The sequence below is a fragment of the Chroicocephalus ridibundus genome, chromosome 15 (assembly GCF_963924245.1).
Source record: "Chroicocephalus ridibundus chromosome 15, bChrRid1.1, whole genome shotgun sequence".
Lineage (NCBI taxonomy): Eukaryota > Metazoa > Chordata > Aves > Charadriiformes > Laridae > Chroicocephalus > Chroicocephalus ridibundus.
Window position 1 is genome coordinate 921,039 of NC_086298.1, and position 14,570 is coordinate 935,608.

The following is a 14,570-nucleotide window of genomic DNA, read 5'->3' on the forward strand; positions in this document are numbered from 1 at the left end:
TAGCCCGAGCATCTTTGTGCCAGGCAGCTGATTTGCACAGGCCTTTAGAATCCCCTGTCTGTCCGTGGAAGCGCTCAGACAGGTACCGAGCGATTACAGGGTTTTTAAATAACCTGGGATGATTATTGACTGTCGGGGTAGTTTTACTGCCGCCTGGATGAGAACATAAGGGTGGATCTGTGCGTGCGTGTGAGTACGTACAGGGCTTAAGACTTTAGTAAAACTGGGCAAATGTAGCCCCTACGTCTGCACGTAGGAACTACTGGCAGAAACTACTGCAGGGCAAGAGTATCGCGGTTCTCCTGCCACAGAGCTGTCTCCCACTCGCAACCAGGAACATGTGCGGAGCCCTGTCGACAACCCGTCTGCTTCCCACTTTCACAAGGGCAGTGAACACAGCCTCTCCTGCTGGGCTAGCGGGCAAGCTCCGTGTCCCATCCCTGTGTGCCTATTTCCACCGGAGAGGCCGAGGGCAGTGCTCTTGATAAGGTTCCCTTTGTCTTAGAGCAAAAGGAACACGAGGATTTGCTTGTTTTAAGGGAGGCTGTCCCCACTTTCACTTTGCGATATACAATCCTGTAGCTGATGCAGTTTGGAGTCAGGAACAGGTATCCTGGAATCGACTTCATTAGACTCCCGATGCAGCTTTCAAGGACCTTGTATGTTCCATATGTTCCTACAAAGTTTTGGATGACAGTCCTTCCTGTATTGTTTCCTACTTCTCCCATTTGGCTGAATTCAGCATACCAGCAGGGCACACCAGTTCAGTCTAACCGCTTGCCGACGCTCTTAACTCTTTAACACCGACCTCTCAACCTACAGCCATAAGCCAATTACCCTCTGGTTGATGCCAACCAAATCTCTTTCTGATAAAGCTGTGCTTTCGAACGAATGCACGCTAGTGAGAGAAACGTAATTACACCGCTCAGGAGCAGGCTAGGCCTGCCTGGTTGCAGGGGCTTTAAGGTCAGAAAGCATCTCTAACGTACCAAAACAATTTAAAGGAGATTTTTCCCCGCCCCCGTGTATTCTCTCCGGTTTCCTTTCTTCACTCTCCAGTAATTAATATGCCTGCACATAAAGGCTATTTGGCCACGACTTTCAACACTGAAGCCCTGAGCTTTCAGAGCGATTACTTGCCAATGTCTCAGCGCAGCAGCAGACAGACACCGGCTCCCACGAGCTGCTGCCGACTCCCCAGAGCCTGGCCCTGTGGATCCGCACTTAAGCAAACGTGAGCTGATTTTCCAAAGTTGTTGAGCAAACACATCTTCCATCACGCCAGAGAAATTCTGGGGTAATTTTTTAAAATGTTTGTGACAATTTGGCAGGTAGTACAGAAAACAACGGCAGCTTTTCTTAGCTTCTTTGTACCTACTGTAAAATTCCACCAGAATTCATTAGTATGTTTGTGCTTAACCACAACTTATTTATCTAGAAATGGCTGGATTTGTTACAAATAAAACTAGCATAATTATCACTAGGCATGCCAGCCCTCCAGGTCTTACAGACGATAACCCTCTCTAAACCACGCAGGAGGTGTTTCCATTTAACTGTATATATCATCCTTTGACAGACCTTTCCTTAGACAGCAAGGCACGGAACACACGGCACGTTTGGCTTTTCCCATGTACGTCTCCCGCAACAGCTGTGGGTTTGTTAAACGAGAAGTTCCCATTTCTTTCAGACCAACGGTGCTAACTTCATTAGTACAGATGCATATTTTACTGCTCTCTATCCAGAAAGCAGCACGTAACTGAAGAATTACGTTATGCTGTTCCTGAGACAGCCACAGATGTGCCTGTTTTCTGCATCAGCCCTACCAGTGAGTCCTTTTGCTTCGCAGCTGATGTTATTTCAACTATCAATAAATACAGGACACCATTTACAAACTGAACTGGAAAATAGAAGGAAATCTATATTTTGCCTGCTACTTTGACTGCCCAGTTTTTCCATGGTTTAATATTCCCTTAGGTACAACACACTTTACATCACATTGTGGCTGTACGTTCTCCCCAGAGACCTCCACCAGGAACAGTAAATCTAAAGAAAAAGGCACGCGGCAAAAGCAGAGGGATTGTTAAAGCTGAGTTTCTGGTCAGTCCCTGAACAGGGGACAAAACGCAGGAAGAGGAATGAAAGGAGCGACGGGAGCAACAAGTGGACACTGGGGGAAGAAAGACTGCCAGTCCTCCACTGCCAGAAAGCAATTCCCTCAGTCCTGGCTCCGCAAGACAGACACCAGATCTTCAACCTGTCACTGCTCCAGGCCTAAATACCATCTATTTTGCAAAAGGGAAACGGAAAACAAACAAACAAACAAAAAACCTTCTCTTTTTTAAACAGCAGCTGTTAGGAAGCTGCTTGAAGTTGTGGAAAGATAAATGCAATTCTTTTGTAGACAGCGTAACAGGCAAAGACGAGGAGCAGCTCCTGCATATTCATACCCACGCCCGCACCGGGAGCTACCCGGGCCCAAGTGGGGCAGCTCCCGGGCGCAAGCACCCCGCTGCAGCAGCGCAAGAACCATGAAAATTTATTTCGGCTGATGTTTCCTCCCTGAGACTTTTAAGGCCAGAAGGAACAAAAACAATCACCCACTGGTTCTAATTTCCTGCTAAAAAAGAGGCCATAAAGACTAGCAAGGGACTCCACACAACGGCTGGTTAAACTAGTTTTGGTTTCTACCTTCCAGGAAAACAGCCAGTCTAGATTTGACGTCTGAGTGATGAAATCCATTATATCCCTGAATAAACAGTTCACTCAAACACAGAGCGAAGGATAATTTGACATGCAGACTTATTCTGAAAGACATGTCGTTTATTTATCACCTCCTGAATATCATTCCCATTTGCATTGCACAGATTGCTTAATTCCCTACAGATATTAAGTTCCTCACACGACAGGGATGTTGCTGTCCTCAAAACAATCTTGAGGCAATTTAAAAGTTTGCCGAAACTGCTGGGGAAGGACACTAGATGTGGATATTTGCAAAGTGGCCTTTTTGACCTCTTGTCCTTATTAAAGATTCCCCAGAGCAGGATTACTGGCCAGGTGTTCAGGCCACAAAAACTTTAAAAAATAATTGCATTCTGCCCTTTAAATTCCCCTTAAAATTTACCTCCTTGAGTATAACAGCTATTACATTTTATTCCAGAGGTAGTTACATTTTAATTGAGGTCAAAATGGTCTTGTACAGAAAGAGCGCATTAGGATCTTGGCATCAGTCATTGAGGGCGTTTGCCATTTAGGAATTAATTGGTTAAATAAATAAGATTACATCAACTCCTTGCTGTAGCGTAAGGTAATTTACACCTATTAAGGACCAGGAATTGCCAAAGTTTTTCAAATGTGTTACACATAAAGGAGGGCACTTTACTTTTATGCCTTCTGTTTGGGCAGATTTCTGAATGTTATCTGAATACTATCTGCAAAGTAGCACAAAACCCTTAGAATTTTAGTGGAACTAGAGTCATACATTTGCTACGAATTACTAGCATCTCAGCCCTGGTCACCCAGAGAACGAGCTGGCACAGTGTCTGATTTTCATGGTCAGAAATTTTAAAATAAATAAGTTATCTCACTGCCACAGCTGGAGAAGGAGAGGAGATTAGCTGCAGCCTCTCCCAGCGCTGACCACGGAGAACAGCTGGCTCCAGGGCTCATCTGCTCCGTTCTCATGCAAGAGCAGAGCAGACGGAATAGCTGCACAGCAGGGGCCCCGAAAAAACCACCAGCCGCTTTTTCTACGTGCTGTATCCCCGTCCCCTTCTCTCAAGTCGCACGCACCAAACCGAAGGACAGAGTGGTGCCAAGCATCCGCTGGCAAAAGGGCTGGCTGACGAGCCCCAGCTGACGATGGGTGCCCAAAGAACGAGTTCCATCTTTTCAAGCACCAGCGCTTTTCCCGAGTCTTAGTTTTGGAAGGGGTTAAGGTTTTTACACTTGAGAAACTAAGGGACAGTTGCCCGTGCAAACGCTAGCATAGAAAGTGTTTAGATTTGGCAATGAAAGGCCCTTTGGCTCGAGGTCAGTAAAAGTGGAAGCACCATCTCTACCACCCCGCTCTCCCAGACACCTTGCCGAACAGGTGAGGGTAACACTGACAGTCCTAAATAAACTCACCGGTTTTAACCCTGCCCAACACTGATTCTAGTTTTGGCCCCAAGCAAATTGCTACGTTGCCGTGCACCGTCACCCTGTTCTGCTCCATGGGAGAAGGAATTCCACGGCAGGAAGTCCAAATAAACACACAGATCCTTCTTGGGCCAGAGGACCCTGAGATAACATTTTAACTCGTTAGCTCTGCTGCAGTCAAACTTATTCTCTGCAAAAATACTCTGGACATTAGAATCAGCGAGCATGCGCCTTCTGGGCTCTGACTGTTCAGAAATAGCCGTGATGTTCTGCCGTTCCCCCTGCACGACCACCCGTCCTTTCCTCGTCCAGCTGAGTGTCTCCTGTGGGTGGCATCAGGGCCTCGGAGCTTCCCGGGCAGCTCTCTCCTGGCAGAGACGGGCACAGCTCCCACGTGGAATGGACCAGACCTGAAGGGCTGCGGGTCGTTCCACACAAAACGGGTGCTTTGGCACTAAGCAACCAAGCCTAGAAGGGCACAACTGCCAGATCACCCCCAAAACATCAGCGAGAACACTGCACACTGAAAGCAGGGCAGTAAAATACCAGCCCCTCCTATTCCCAAGCCCTCTGTTAAACCAGGAGAATTTCAGGTCGCCAAAACACAGGTGCCTGGTGCTATTTGAGATGTCCTCGGGCTCCAGCTGCCACCCAAGAAGGGAGTGCTCCCCGGTAGGTCCCATGTCATATTGCCAACCTTGTGCAAGTATCTCGGATATTATCTGAGATCTCAAACACTGCTAGAGGTGATGTTTGCCATCAGAGTTGCTTCCCTACTATGCTCCTCATAGATATTATTGTTCTATATGTTCACTTTTTGAAGGCTTGGCAGATGATTGAAAAACACCTTCCATGCCTTTTAGTCTCCAAGTGACTTTGTCCTGCAGAATTTCCAGGGAAATGTCAGTATTCAGTGAGTCCCTCTCGCTGGTGGCCAAGCGCTCTCTGCAGCCACCGGCAGGATGACCCTGAGCACGTCTGAACGCATCTCGGCTGTTCTGTGGTTGCTCTACCCAAATCTACCATCTTTACGCAGCTGATTAAAGCTATGAAAAACATGAAGCGTGCAAAAATGGAAGCAGAAGGGCACACAGCAAAGCAGACAATAGGCTCATGCCCTGCCTGCCTTTTTTTTTTTCCTGCCTATCTACCATCAATATCCCACACACCTTCCCCTCTGCTTGTGAAGACAGGCACTCCGCGGCGTCTTTCCATGCAGCTCAGAATCGGTTAGGCGAGCTGATGAATAGCGATGCGGCTGGCACCGTGCAAGAAGAGAGCTCTTCCCCTCCCTCTGCCCTCCAGGTATCTCTGCTCGGAGAAGATGATACAAACAGCAGCTGCCCTCCTGGGCTAACCCGGCGTGCCAGCAGGCAGCGGTGGTGCGGGCAGTTTCCCTAGGGTATGAAGAGGTTTTGATCCCTTTGCTTTCCCTCCTGCCTCCTCTGCCTGCCGACGGCTGCCATCCCTGCCTGCGGCACAGCCCGGACAGCAGAGCAGCAGCGCGGGCGCTGGCAGGCGGAGGGGGCAAAATCAGTTTGCTACAGGGCTGGGAACAGGTTCCGTTGGCCCCACAATTAACTAACGAGTTTCTGCCTTTTGTAGGAGCAGTCAGGATCACACCTTCAATTCATCCCACAGGGCAGGAACAGGAAAGTTCTGTGCTTGTACTGCTCAGGGCAAACAAAAAGAAACACCAGCCCAGAAACGTCTATCGCCCGCCATACGGAAGGTGACGTGACCGGCACCACTGCCCATGGAGAGGCACCGCCTGCACCAGGGCTCTCGACATCTACATCATTTAAGACTTTTGTGATGGCTGCAGCACCGAATTCAACAAAAATGGGCTTTAAACCCATGAAGACTTCCAGCCTCTTCGGACTTAAAATGGAAAAAAATATCCAAAAATTCTGACTGAGACTTTGCCGTTGTGCAGTCTTTTGGGAGTCTTGGTTCCCATTCCCCAGGTGACCCAGAGGCCACACTCCATCCCCATCCTCTGCTTCCCTCCCAGCACAATGTGTCTTTAATACAGCATCGCAAGCAGAGCCTGGCAGATACAAACTGTCTGTGAGCCTGAACTGCGCATACGAACGGGACACACAACACCCCCCCATCTCTCTGCAGCTCCGCAAGGAGCCTAATGGATTTTTTTGGTCAAAACACATCAGGTCACAGGTGAAGCTCTGAGTGGAAAGTTGAACCTTTCCCTCATGTAAAGCCCGATCTTTCTAAAACAATAAAGTCACGGATAACCTTGGGTTTTCCACTGAAAACCAAAACTTGCGCCGAGATTCCTCCTTTGTCCCTTTTCTGCTGTTGAGCGCAGCCGCGCTGCCAGCAGCGTGAAGCAGAAGCCAACCTGCACATGCCATGATTTCGGTTTCCTCCAGATGCAGAGGTACAGATTCTGATCGCTTTCAAGCGGTGCCAAAGACAGTAATCTCCGATAGCACTGAGAGTCAGGACTGATAACAGGCAAGTTTAAGCACTACTGGTGTGATAATTACATAGTTGTCAAAAATATATAAGTTGGCAGCACACAGAAAATACCAAGTGTGGAAAATTTTGGGAAAGCAAAGACGACCTTCTGCCATAGCCCACGACGCAGCTGAGCCCCGCGTAGCTCTCTAGGGAGCTGCCTTCCCAGGCACCAAACTAGCACTTTCCAGAGAGCATCCATCCCCGAGCCTCCCGTCTCCACAAGTGACCGACGCAATCTGCCATCGTGGATGTTAACTGGGAGGTTTTTCCCACTATCCACCACAGCACCGGCAGAAATCCCTTCACCGCACACACCAAAGTGCATCCCAACGTCGTGACGAAGACGTCTGCTACAGTTTCACGGCTAATCCCACCTCAGTTCTTGACCCAGCAGTGCACCAGCACTTGTGCTGGCCTTTAAGCTTGTGAGAATCAAGGGGAACCCTGAGAAGTTCTTTCACTGGATAAGATCACCGAGATCAAGAGGCAAGACCCCTGCTCTTCCTCACGGTCTGGCCTCTTGCGGGGCTACGATAAACTACACACAGAAGCTGAAAATTCACTACTGCAAACACCCAGGAGGTTTAACAGTTGCCACAAAGCGCTGCTGGGTATTTTGTCAATGACCTCTGTCTTAAAAACATCCTCATGCCTTTTGAATTGTTCTGTTTCCTGCTGACCCACGAAAGAGAGAAGAAACATCTCACGTTTAAAATTCAGTCATTCTGCTGGTATGTACAGTCGGTGCCTAAGATCTCAAACGCACGAGGTCAATAGTCACGGGACCGGCCTGTTACCGCTCAGAGGCCCACGCTGACCATCCAAACGGGGTTTCAAAGGCAGGCTGGAGCCGACGGTCAGAAATCCTTAATGGCTGCAGAATTCAAACTGAGAGGAGGTACAGAAAAGGAGCAAACGCTCACCATGAGGCTGCAATTCCACAGGGATATCACGGACACATAAATAATCACTAAGGGTTTGTCACCATGGAATTTCTTGATCTTTCATTGTCACATATGTATTTATCGTAATATCAGGCCAAAACATGGCTGCCTGAACTGTCCTGTTTATACACCAAGAAAAAACATACTGATACCCTTCTTCCTGTGTCCTTAAAAATACCTGTGTCCTACAGCACAAGATGTTGAAGTCACAATATCCAACGGTCACCTAATAAACCTGTTGAAAACGATCAGAGCGGTCACCTAATATTTGTCCCGATGTACTCACACACCTTGTTAGCTGCCTCTCTTTTCCCCCCTCCTTGTAATTAATCAACATAAATATTCGTAGTGTTCGTTTGTAAATCAGTGCATGAAAGTAAAAGAACGTACTTGGCTGCAGCCAAACTAGAGCATTTTTAAAGAATAACAGGAATTAAAATATAAATTTTCTTCCTCGCTCTTCCCTGCATGTACAATTTTGGTATATACTTACAAAGTTAGGAGAAAGTGCAAAATTGTAATTAAAGGATGGAGCTGGATATTCTGAACATCTTAAAATAATCTCCAGGCAATTAACCCTGAGAAAATGGGAGAGGGAAATCCACACTCACCTGAACGTGATCTGTCCAATTCTCCTGAGTCATGGTTTTCTGAAAAGACAAAATTACTTCTGAATCGTCTTAGAAAGGGAGAACGCTACACACAGCAAGCTGAAATTTAACACGCCGCCTTACACCCTGGCATCAACTGCGACTGAGGAATGCATTCTGGAGCACACGGGAAACCTCTGCTTCTCGTATGTCACCAGCCGGGGCATGGCAGAAAAACCCAGCTTAGATGAAGTAATTCACGCAACTGTTACACTACAGCACATAAGACCCCAAAAAATTCATATGCAATCAAAGCACCCAGGCGATGGTAGGCCAGCAGCAGCCCCAACTCCCGTTATTACCCGGAGCTGGGTCCTGGGCTCGTTTGCAGAAATCTAATCACCTTAACAACACTCTGCAAAGCGCGGCGGCGTTTCTGAATGCCTCAAAGCTCACATGGGGCTCTTGCAATGACACAGACGCTGCTGAGCAAAGCTGAAACGGGCCACGATCTGGTGGAACGCATGGATCATTGCTGTCGCCTTTACCTCAGGCTTGCAACACGCCCATAGACTGTTCACCCCAACAGCCAGCCCCGCGGAGAGCCAGCCCCACGGGCTCCAGCAAAGGCAGCCATCGCAGGGGTCATCTGCAAGGCTGAGCCTTCAGAATACAACAATACAAACTCTTCTCAACAGCCAAGTCACGAAAAATCCTCTGGAATCAGGGGGTCCGGGAAAGGAAAGTGATAAGTTAATATCCCCATTCCAATGTAGTTCAGAGCCAACCTCGGGGAGGAACTTGGGGTGAGACCTACTCTCCGCTCCGCCGAGAACACAGCCTGCACCAGACGCATCAGCCACCGCGGCCCGAGCCTCCCCCCCTTCTGGCAGAGGAAACGGCGATTACTAGTGCCACTTTTATGGAAAGGTACAAGGGCAAACAGGGAGTAAGAGCCTCAAAGAAAACATCTTTGAGATATACAAGCATGTAATTTAAATACTAGTGAGATAAAGGAGCCATTTAACCAGACCTCATCCACAGCTGAGAATGGTAAACAGAGAACACCAAAGAGCTCTCAGAAGAAGGGACTGTGTCCAGAAACAGCTGCCAAATGTACCTTAATGGAAGTAACCGGCCAGCTTGGATACTTTAAATCAAGCAAATACTCCAAAACAAAGGAAAGGGAAGGCCGGAGAGAGCAGAACATCAGATCAAGAATCCATTCCACTCTGCAAAATAAATACACCTGGATAAATGCTTTCTACTCTCTCACCACGGATGAGCGAGCTCTCTAGAACGATGTCATCCAACATTAAAGCTTTGAGATGCAGGACGCTGAAATGCTCGATCCTCCCCAGGTCTTCTATCAGCGGATCTGGCGGGCAGCAAGGACAGATCAGAGCCTTCACGGATGGATCCGGGGGTCTCGGGGGCAGAACTGGCCGTGCCAGAATGGTGTCATCAGGTCACCACCACCCAACCCCAGCTTCGCATTCAACACACCGCGGGGCGGGGGGTCAGAAAAAACGTATGCGTCTGCCTTCGTCTGTCAGAACATCAAACGAATCTTCCTTTGAACAAAAGGAACAGGCACTTCTGGAGGAGGTGTCTCATTTCCTGAAAACCGGCTCTCTGAAGACTGGATCAATAGTCCCGCAGGAACACCTGAACAACCTGTTGGGCTCTCTTAAAACTCTGTTAAAAAAGCCTCTCGTATCTACGAGGAGAAAGTCTGCTATGAACTGCAGATGAAACGCCGCTCCACGTTTGGCAAATACAGCTTGATAATTCAAAATTCAAGAAATGGAAACACTTTGCTATGCTATTCAGTCTTTTGTGGTCCTTGTCCTCCACAGTCCCATTGATACAGCTGGATACAAGGTATCCAGGCTGGTTTTTTCCAGAAGAGGCAGAAAAAAACCTTTACTCTCAGCTGGTACAACCTTTCTCCCCGCACAGGATAACGATAAACGTCAGACCAACAAGAGAAGCATCAAAACTGCCCTGTTAAGAAGAAGAGAAACGTGCTCCCCGTCGCAGCGCGCTCAAGAGCGTCCGCGGGGCAGTGACTTGGCTCAGCACACTCAGGAGAGGGGAGAAGAAACCACAGTCAAGGAATTCTGCGGCCAGTCAACCTCCAAGCTGCCTCCCAGAAGCCTGCTCCTTAGACAGCATTAACGGCAACTTCTTATTGCTACGAGCCCCCAGTGCCAGCACGAGGACCAGCGTATTCGGAAAGAGAATCTGGCGTCCGGATGCGAGTAAAGTTAGTTCAAAGAGTGGTTCAGGAGCTGGAAGTCCCACCCTTTTGCTCAGCCGTAACAAGGCTCTTTGTTAGCGCAAAAAAGCGTCTGTGGCAGGTTTGGGCCATACCTATCACAGCCAGGCCACAAGTACCAAAGTGAAGCGCCCCCAAAGAACCCAGCAGTGTGGAATACCTATACGCTGGTGTTCTTAAAAAAGAACAACACAGAACCCCCCCCCCCAAAAAAAAAACCCCCAAATGCCAAAAAACTCTTTAGCCAGTATGCTCCTGCTTATTTGGGACGGCTGAGAGAAACTGGCTGCCCGGGGAGCAGCCCCTGCCCTGCCCTCGTGTCTCAGAAGGCCGCTGAGGGTGCTGCGGGGGAGAAGCATCCAGCTGTGAGCAGCCACGACACCCTCTCATCGGAATATGAATGGACACACAAACTGTTCACTCACAGGAAAACCACATCCAATACCGGATCTAGCGCATTTCTACACAATAATAATCACAGTGAAAACTCGCTCGTATGCCATCAATACATTTCAGTCGTATCCACCACGTTATTCAAAGCGCAAACAAACAAAAAGCCTCGTTCACACAGGCCACACAGTAGAGAAACGTACCTCAACAAATCTCTTGTAAAAGAGGTAGTTCAGAGTTCTCAAGTGCCGTTGATTTATGACATTAGGGCAGAGAGCTAAAAGGAGGAAAAAGACATTTAAGTATACAACATAGCTGAACTTCCCTGAAGTTTTACCGTCTAGACATTTCATTTTTCCTTCCCCAATTTCAAATGCGGTCTGTGGAAGGCAGGATGCCATCACACTTGGAACAATGACGGGCAGACACAGACATTGTCAGCTTATCTCGACTATAAACTGTTATTTACACTTTCAACCATGATTAGCAATGCTAATCCTCGGTTCTGATATCTCTGGTTCTACCACCCTTGAACGATAAGATCCACTTGCTGGTTCAATATCCTTCACAGTCAATGACTTCACACCTTTAATTAGGCAGCATCTTCACAGAGGCACCACCTCCAGTCTCTAGAGGCTGAATTCTTTTGGATTTAATTGGAACCTGTGCTGTTAATTCATTGAAGCAGTTTTGAACATGTTACTCAGGACGTAAACTTGTGGCTAAAGTTTATCCGATTAAAATATATATCCATGAAAGAGATTCCACATCCATACAAAGAGGGAGGCGACTATTGTTTTGCTGAGCTAGCAAGCAACAGTTGTTGTTATTATTTTTATTACTCTCATCTTCATTAGATATGCCTCATTACAACTGCAAACCCCAGGATCTTCACATAGCACCTTGTTTTGAAATCCAGCACAAAGAGAGATAAAGGCAGCAGATAAAATACATTAACAAGGATTAGCATACGTATCTGTCAGTTCTTGCTAGATGCTGGTATGCATGTGCAGGGAAAGATCTAACCAAAGCCTTCACCGGGGTTTCAGTGGCTAAAACCATCTCCGTGGCAGGAAGGAGCAGGGCCAGCAATCAGGAATGGCAACAGAAAACAGTACAGTGCAAATTCTCTGCAGCCTCCCTTGGATCGACATACCCCGGGAGAAACCTGACCCAAAGGGCTTCGGAGCCTCGCACCCTCCGTGCCCCACGCACACGGCACAGCCCAGGATGAGAAACTGAGAGAAGGAAGAAAGATCTCTGCACGCCAGACCCTGGGATCCGCGGGACAGGAATTGATGCACCACTGGTTACTGCAGCTTCTCCGAGTCTCCTGAAGCATCGCTTCATAATCTGAACATCTCCGTCTCACGTAAAAATGGTTAAAGCTGTTATTTTTAAGTTAATCTTCCACAGTGTGACAACATATCCTTGCCCTCAAAGGTTCTGAGGAAATTATTCAATTATCCCACAGGATATTATCCCAATAAATATGGTGATCTTTCCTCTGGATATTAGCCCAATATCTGGATGAAACACTCTTAAAAGAAGGTAAGATCAACACGAAAATTAATAACCGCCATCTAACTTAAAGATTTTAAATCACTTCAGAAAGAAACACAGCACCACTGCTCTAGTCTCCACAGAGATCCGCTGAACGCTTTTTTTCTTTGAGCGGAAATATCCAAAGGCCAGGACTTGGCAGAACTGAGGGATTTTAAGTGCCCGGCTACCTGTGCGGAAAGTAGGACAGAGGAACACAGATGGACCGGGACGTTCCTGAAGGCACTAGTGACATTTTCTATTCCGATGGAGCAAAGGAAGTGAGTTTGAATTCAGTTTTCTAGATTTTATTAAAAAAAAGAGAAGGACTAATCAAAAATGTGAGGATGAAAAGTAACTTGGTAAAAGAGACAATGAAATGAAGGGTTCAAAGCTCTAAGGAAAGGAAGACCAGCAGACCAAAAAACAACAAAATGGGCTTCGATAAACTCAAGAGAACTGGCAGGTAAGATTTCATGTGAAAATAATTTATAAGGGGAAAAGAAGTTAAGAAGAGCTGGCACTGGAAAAATTGGAAGTGAAGTAAGAGACTTAACTGCTGAATCAGAAGCTTTGATTGACCGCAAACAAAAGAAATGAAGTTTAAAGAACGTGGAAACATGTTAAAAGAACAGCACAAACACATAAAATCAGAAAGCCCAAAGTATAATGTAAGACGCATCTAGTAAAAGCCATAAAGGCAAGAGAAATCCCATATAGCCTTTTGGAGGAAAAAAAACAACCAAAAATCTAATGGCAAGGCTAGAGAAGAACTGGAATAGGCTGTTGAGAGTAAACTTTAGGAATAGGTTCCACATCCCGTGTATATTAGAAATAACAGGAGGAGGTCCTTTGGCTTCGGGGCAGGAGGGTGACACAAGGCAGCCTTTGCCGAGTCTTTGCCAGACCTTTCCCTGGCAGTTTCAGGAGCACCTACACCTGGTATTTGCAGAGATCAAAGCGCTTCAGGGCAGAGCGACGACTTACTCCAGGTCAAACGCCCAGCTGAGCGAACAGGAGTCTGAACTCAGGTCTCCTGAGACAAAACCAATGTCTTGGTTGGTCAGAGCAAAAGATAACGTGCTAACCTTTTCGGAACAGGTACCGTCCTTCTACTCAGTGTTTGTACAATGGGGTTTGGGGATCATGACTGGGTTGTGGAGCACTAGTGGAATACAAATGGTATAATACTATGAAAGCACCTCTTTGTGCGTGCGTTAGCTCTTAACCTGGCAGTTGCACCACAGCAGTGCTTCATCTGAACTACGTTCCACATCTGGGACTGACTCAGAAGCAAAAAATCCAGTCTGCTCTCAGCTGTTAGCAGAGAGTTAATGGCTATTAGCAACACAGAGGAAGTAAAAATGAAATGTGTTTGTCACGCAGGGTACGAAACCCGCAATACACACTTACTTCATTCGTGTAACATTGGTAAGATCGGTCTACTGGGGACATGGTGCAATATATTTTTAGGTGTGGCGCGTGGCTCCCACTCCCGGGTGATACGCGATGCCTCCTGAGCTGGGATGTGGACCCAGCCCTCTCTTCACGCTGCCCTGAGAGCTTGACTTCCATTCACAATGAGCCTCCTTCACCCTGTCCTGGCAGAACAGAAGGTCTCTGACAAAGCAGACTTTGTTTGGGGACAAATTAAAGGAGCCTTTTTTAAACAAAATCGAGGTACCTGAAATGCTAGAGGCTTTTACCTTGGTAATGCTAAGGATTGCCGGGGAATCTGATGAGGAGCAAGCCGTGCATTAGTCTCTCAGTGTATCATGAGATTAATCCCTAAATGCGAGTTAGCAGAGGGTAGGGCCGGACTCAAGAAAACCTCTTTTTCTTGTAGCCTTAAAGATGCATTAGTGTCTCTCATAAAATGCTCTGTGCGCTACAGATCAGGCTCAGTGGTCCTCAGAAAGGGAGGTGAAAGAGCAGAAGCCCCCGACTACCCCCAGTCCCCTGAGCTACCTGCTAGCCTTGCTGCCTGGAGCACTAGCCCACTGGAGGAAGAACAGAGAGCGCAGCGCAAGGGTTTCAATCTACGCCGCGGTCTTTAGACACGTGTCTGGATATCACGAATCCATGCTCAGAACTGCAAGAGTGGTGTCAGCTTTTCCAACGAACAGCTCGGAGCTGCTGGCCAGCTCGTCTTGGTCTAGAGCAGATCACACGCCACTGCCTGCGCTTCAGTAGACAAAGACG

General features: G+C 47.5%; 1 protein-coding gene across 9 annotated transcripts in view; it reads right to left on the minus strand.

Annotated features, from left to right (window-relative positions):
* EXD3 (exonuclease 3'-5' domain containing 3) overlaps positions 1-14,570 on the minus strand; it is a 305,022-nt gene that overhangs the window by 167,970 nt on the left and 122,482 nt on the right. For 8 of the 9 annotated variants that reach the window (XM_063352656.1, XM_063352651.1, XM_063352653.1 and 5 more), the window contains 2 exons: positions 11,030-11,103; positions 8,177-8,215 (listed from right to left, as the gene is read on the minus strand). In XM_063352656.1, the coding sequence (XP_063208726.1) occupies positions 8,177-8,215; positions 11,030-11,103 (113 nt within the window). The remainder of the gene's footprint in view (positions 1-8,176; positions 8,216-11,029; positions 11,104-14,570) is intronic. The other variant, XM_063352657.1, reaches the window with a different exon arrangement.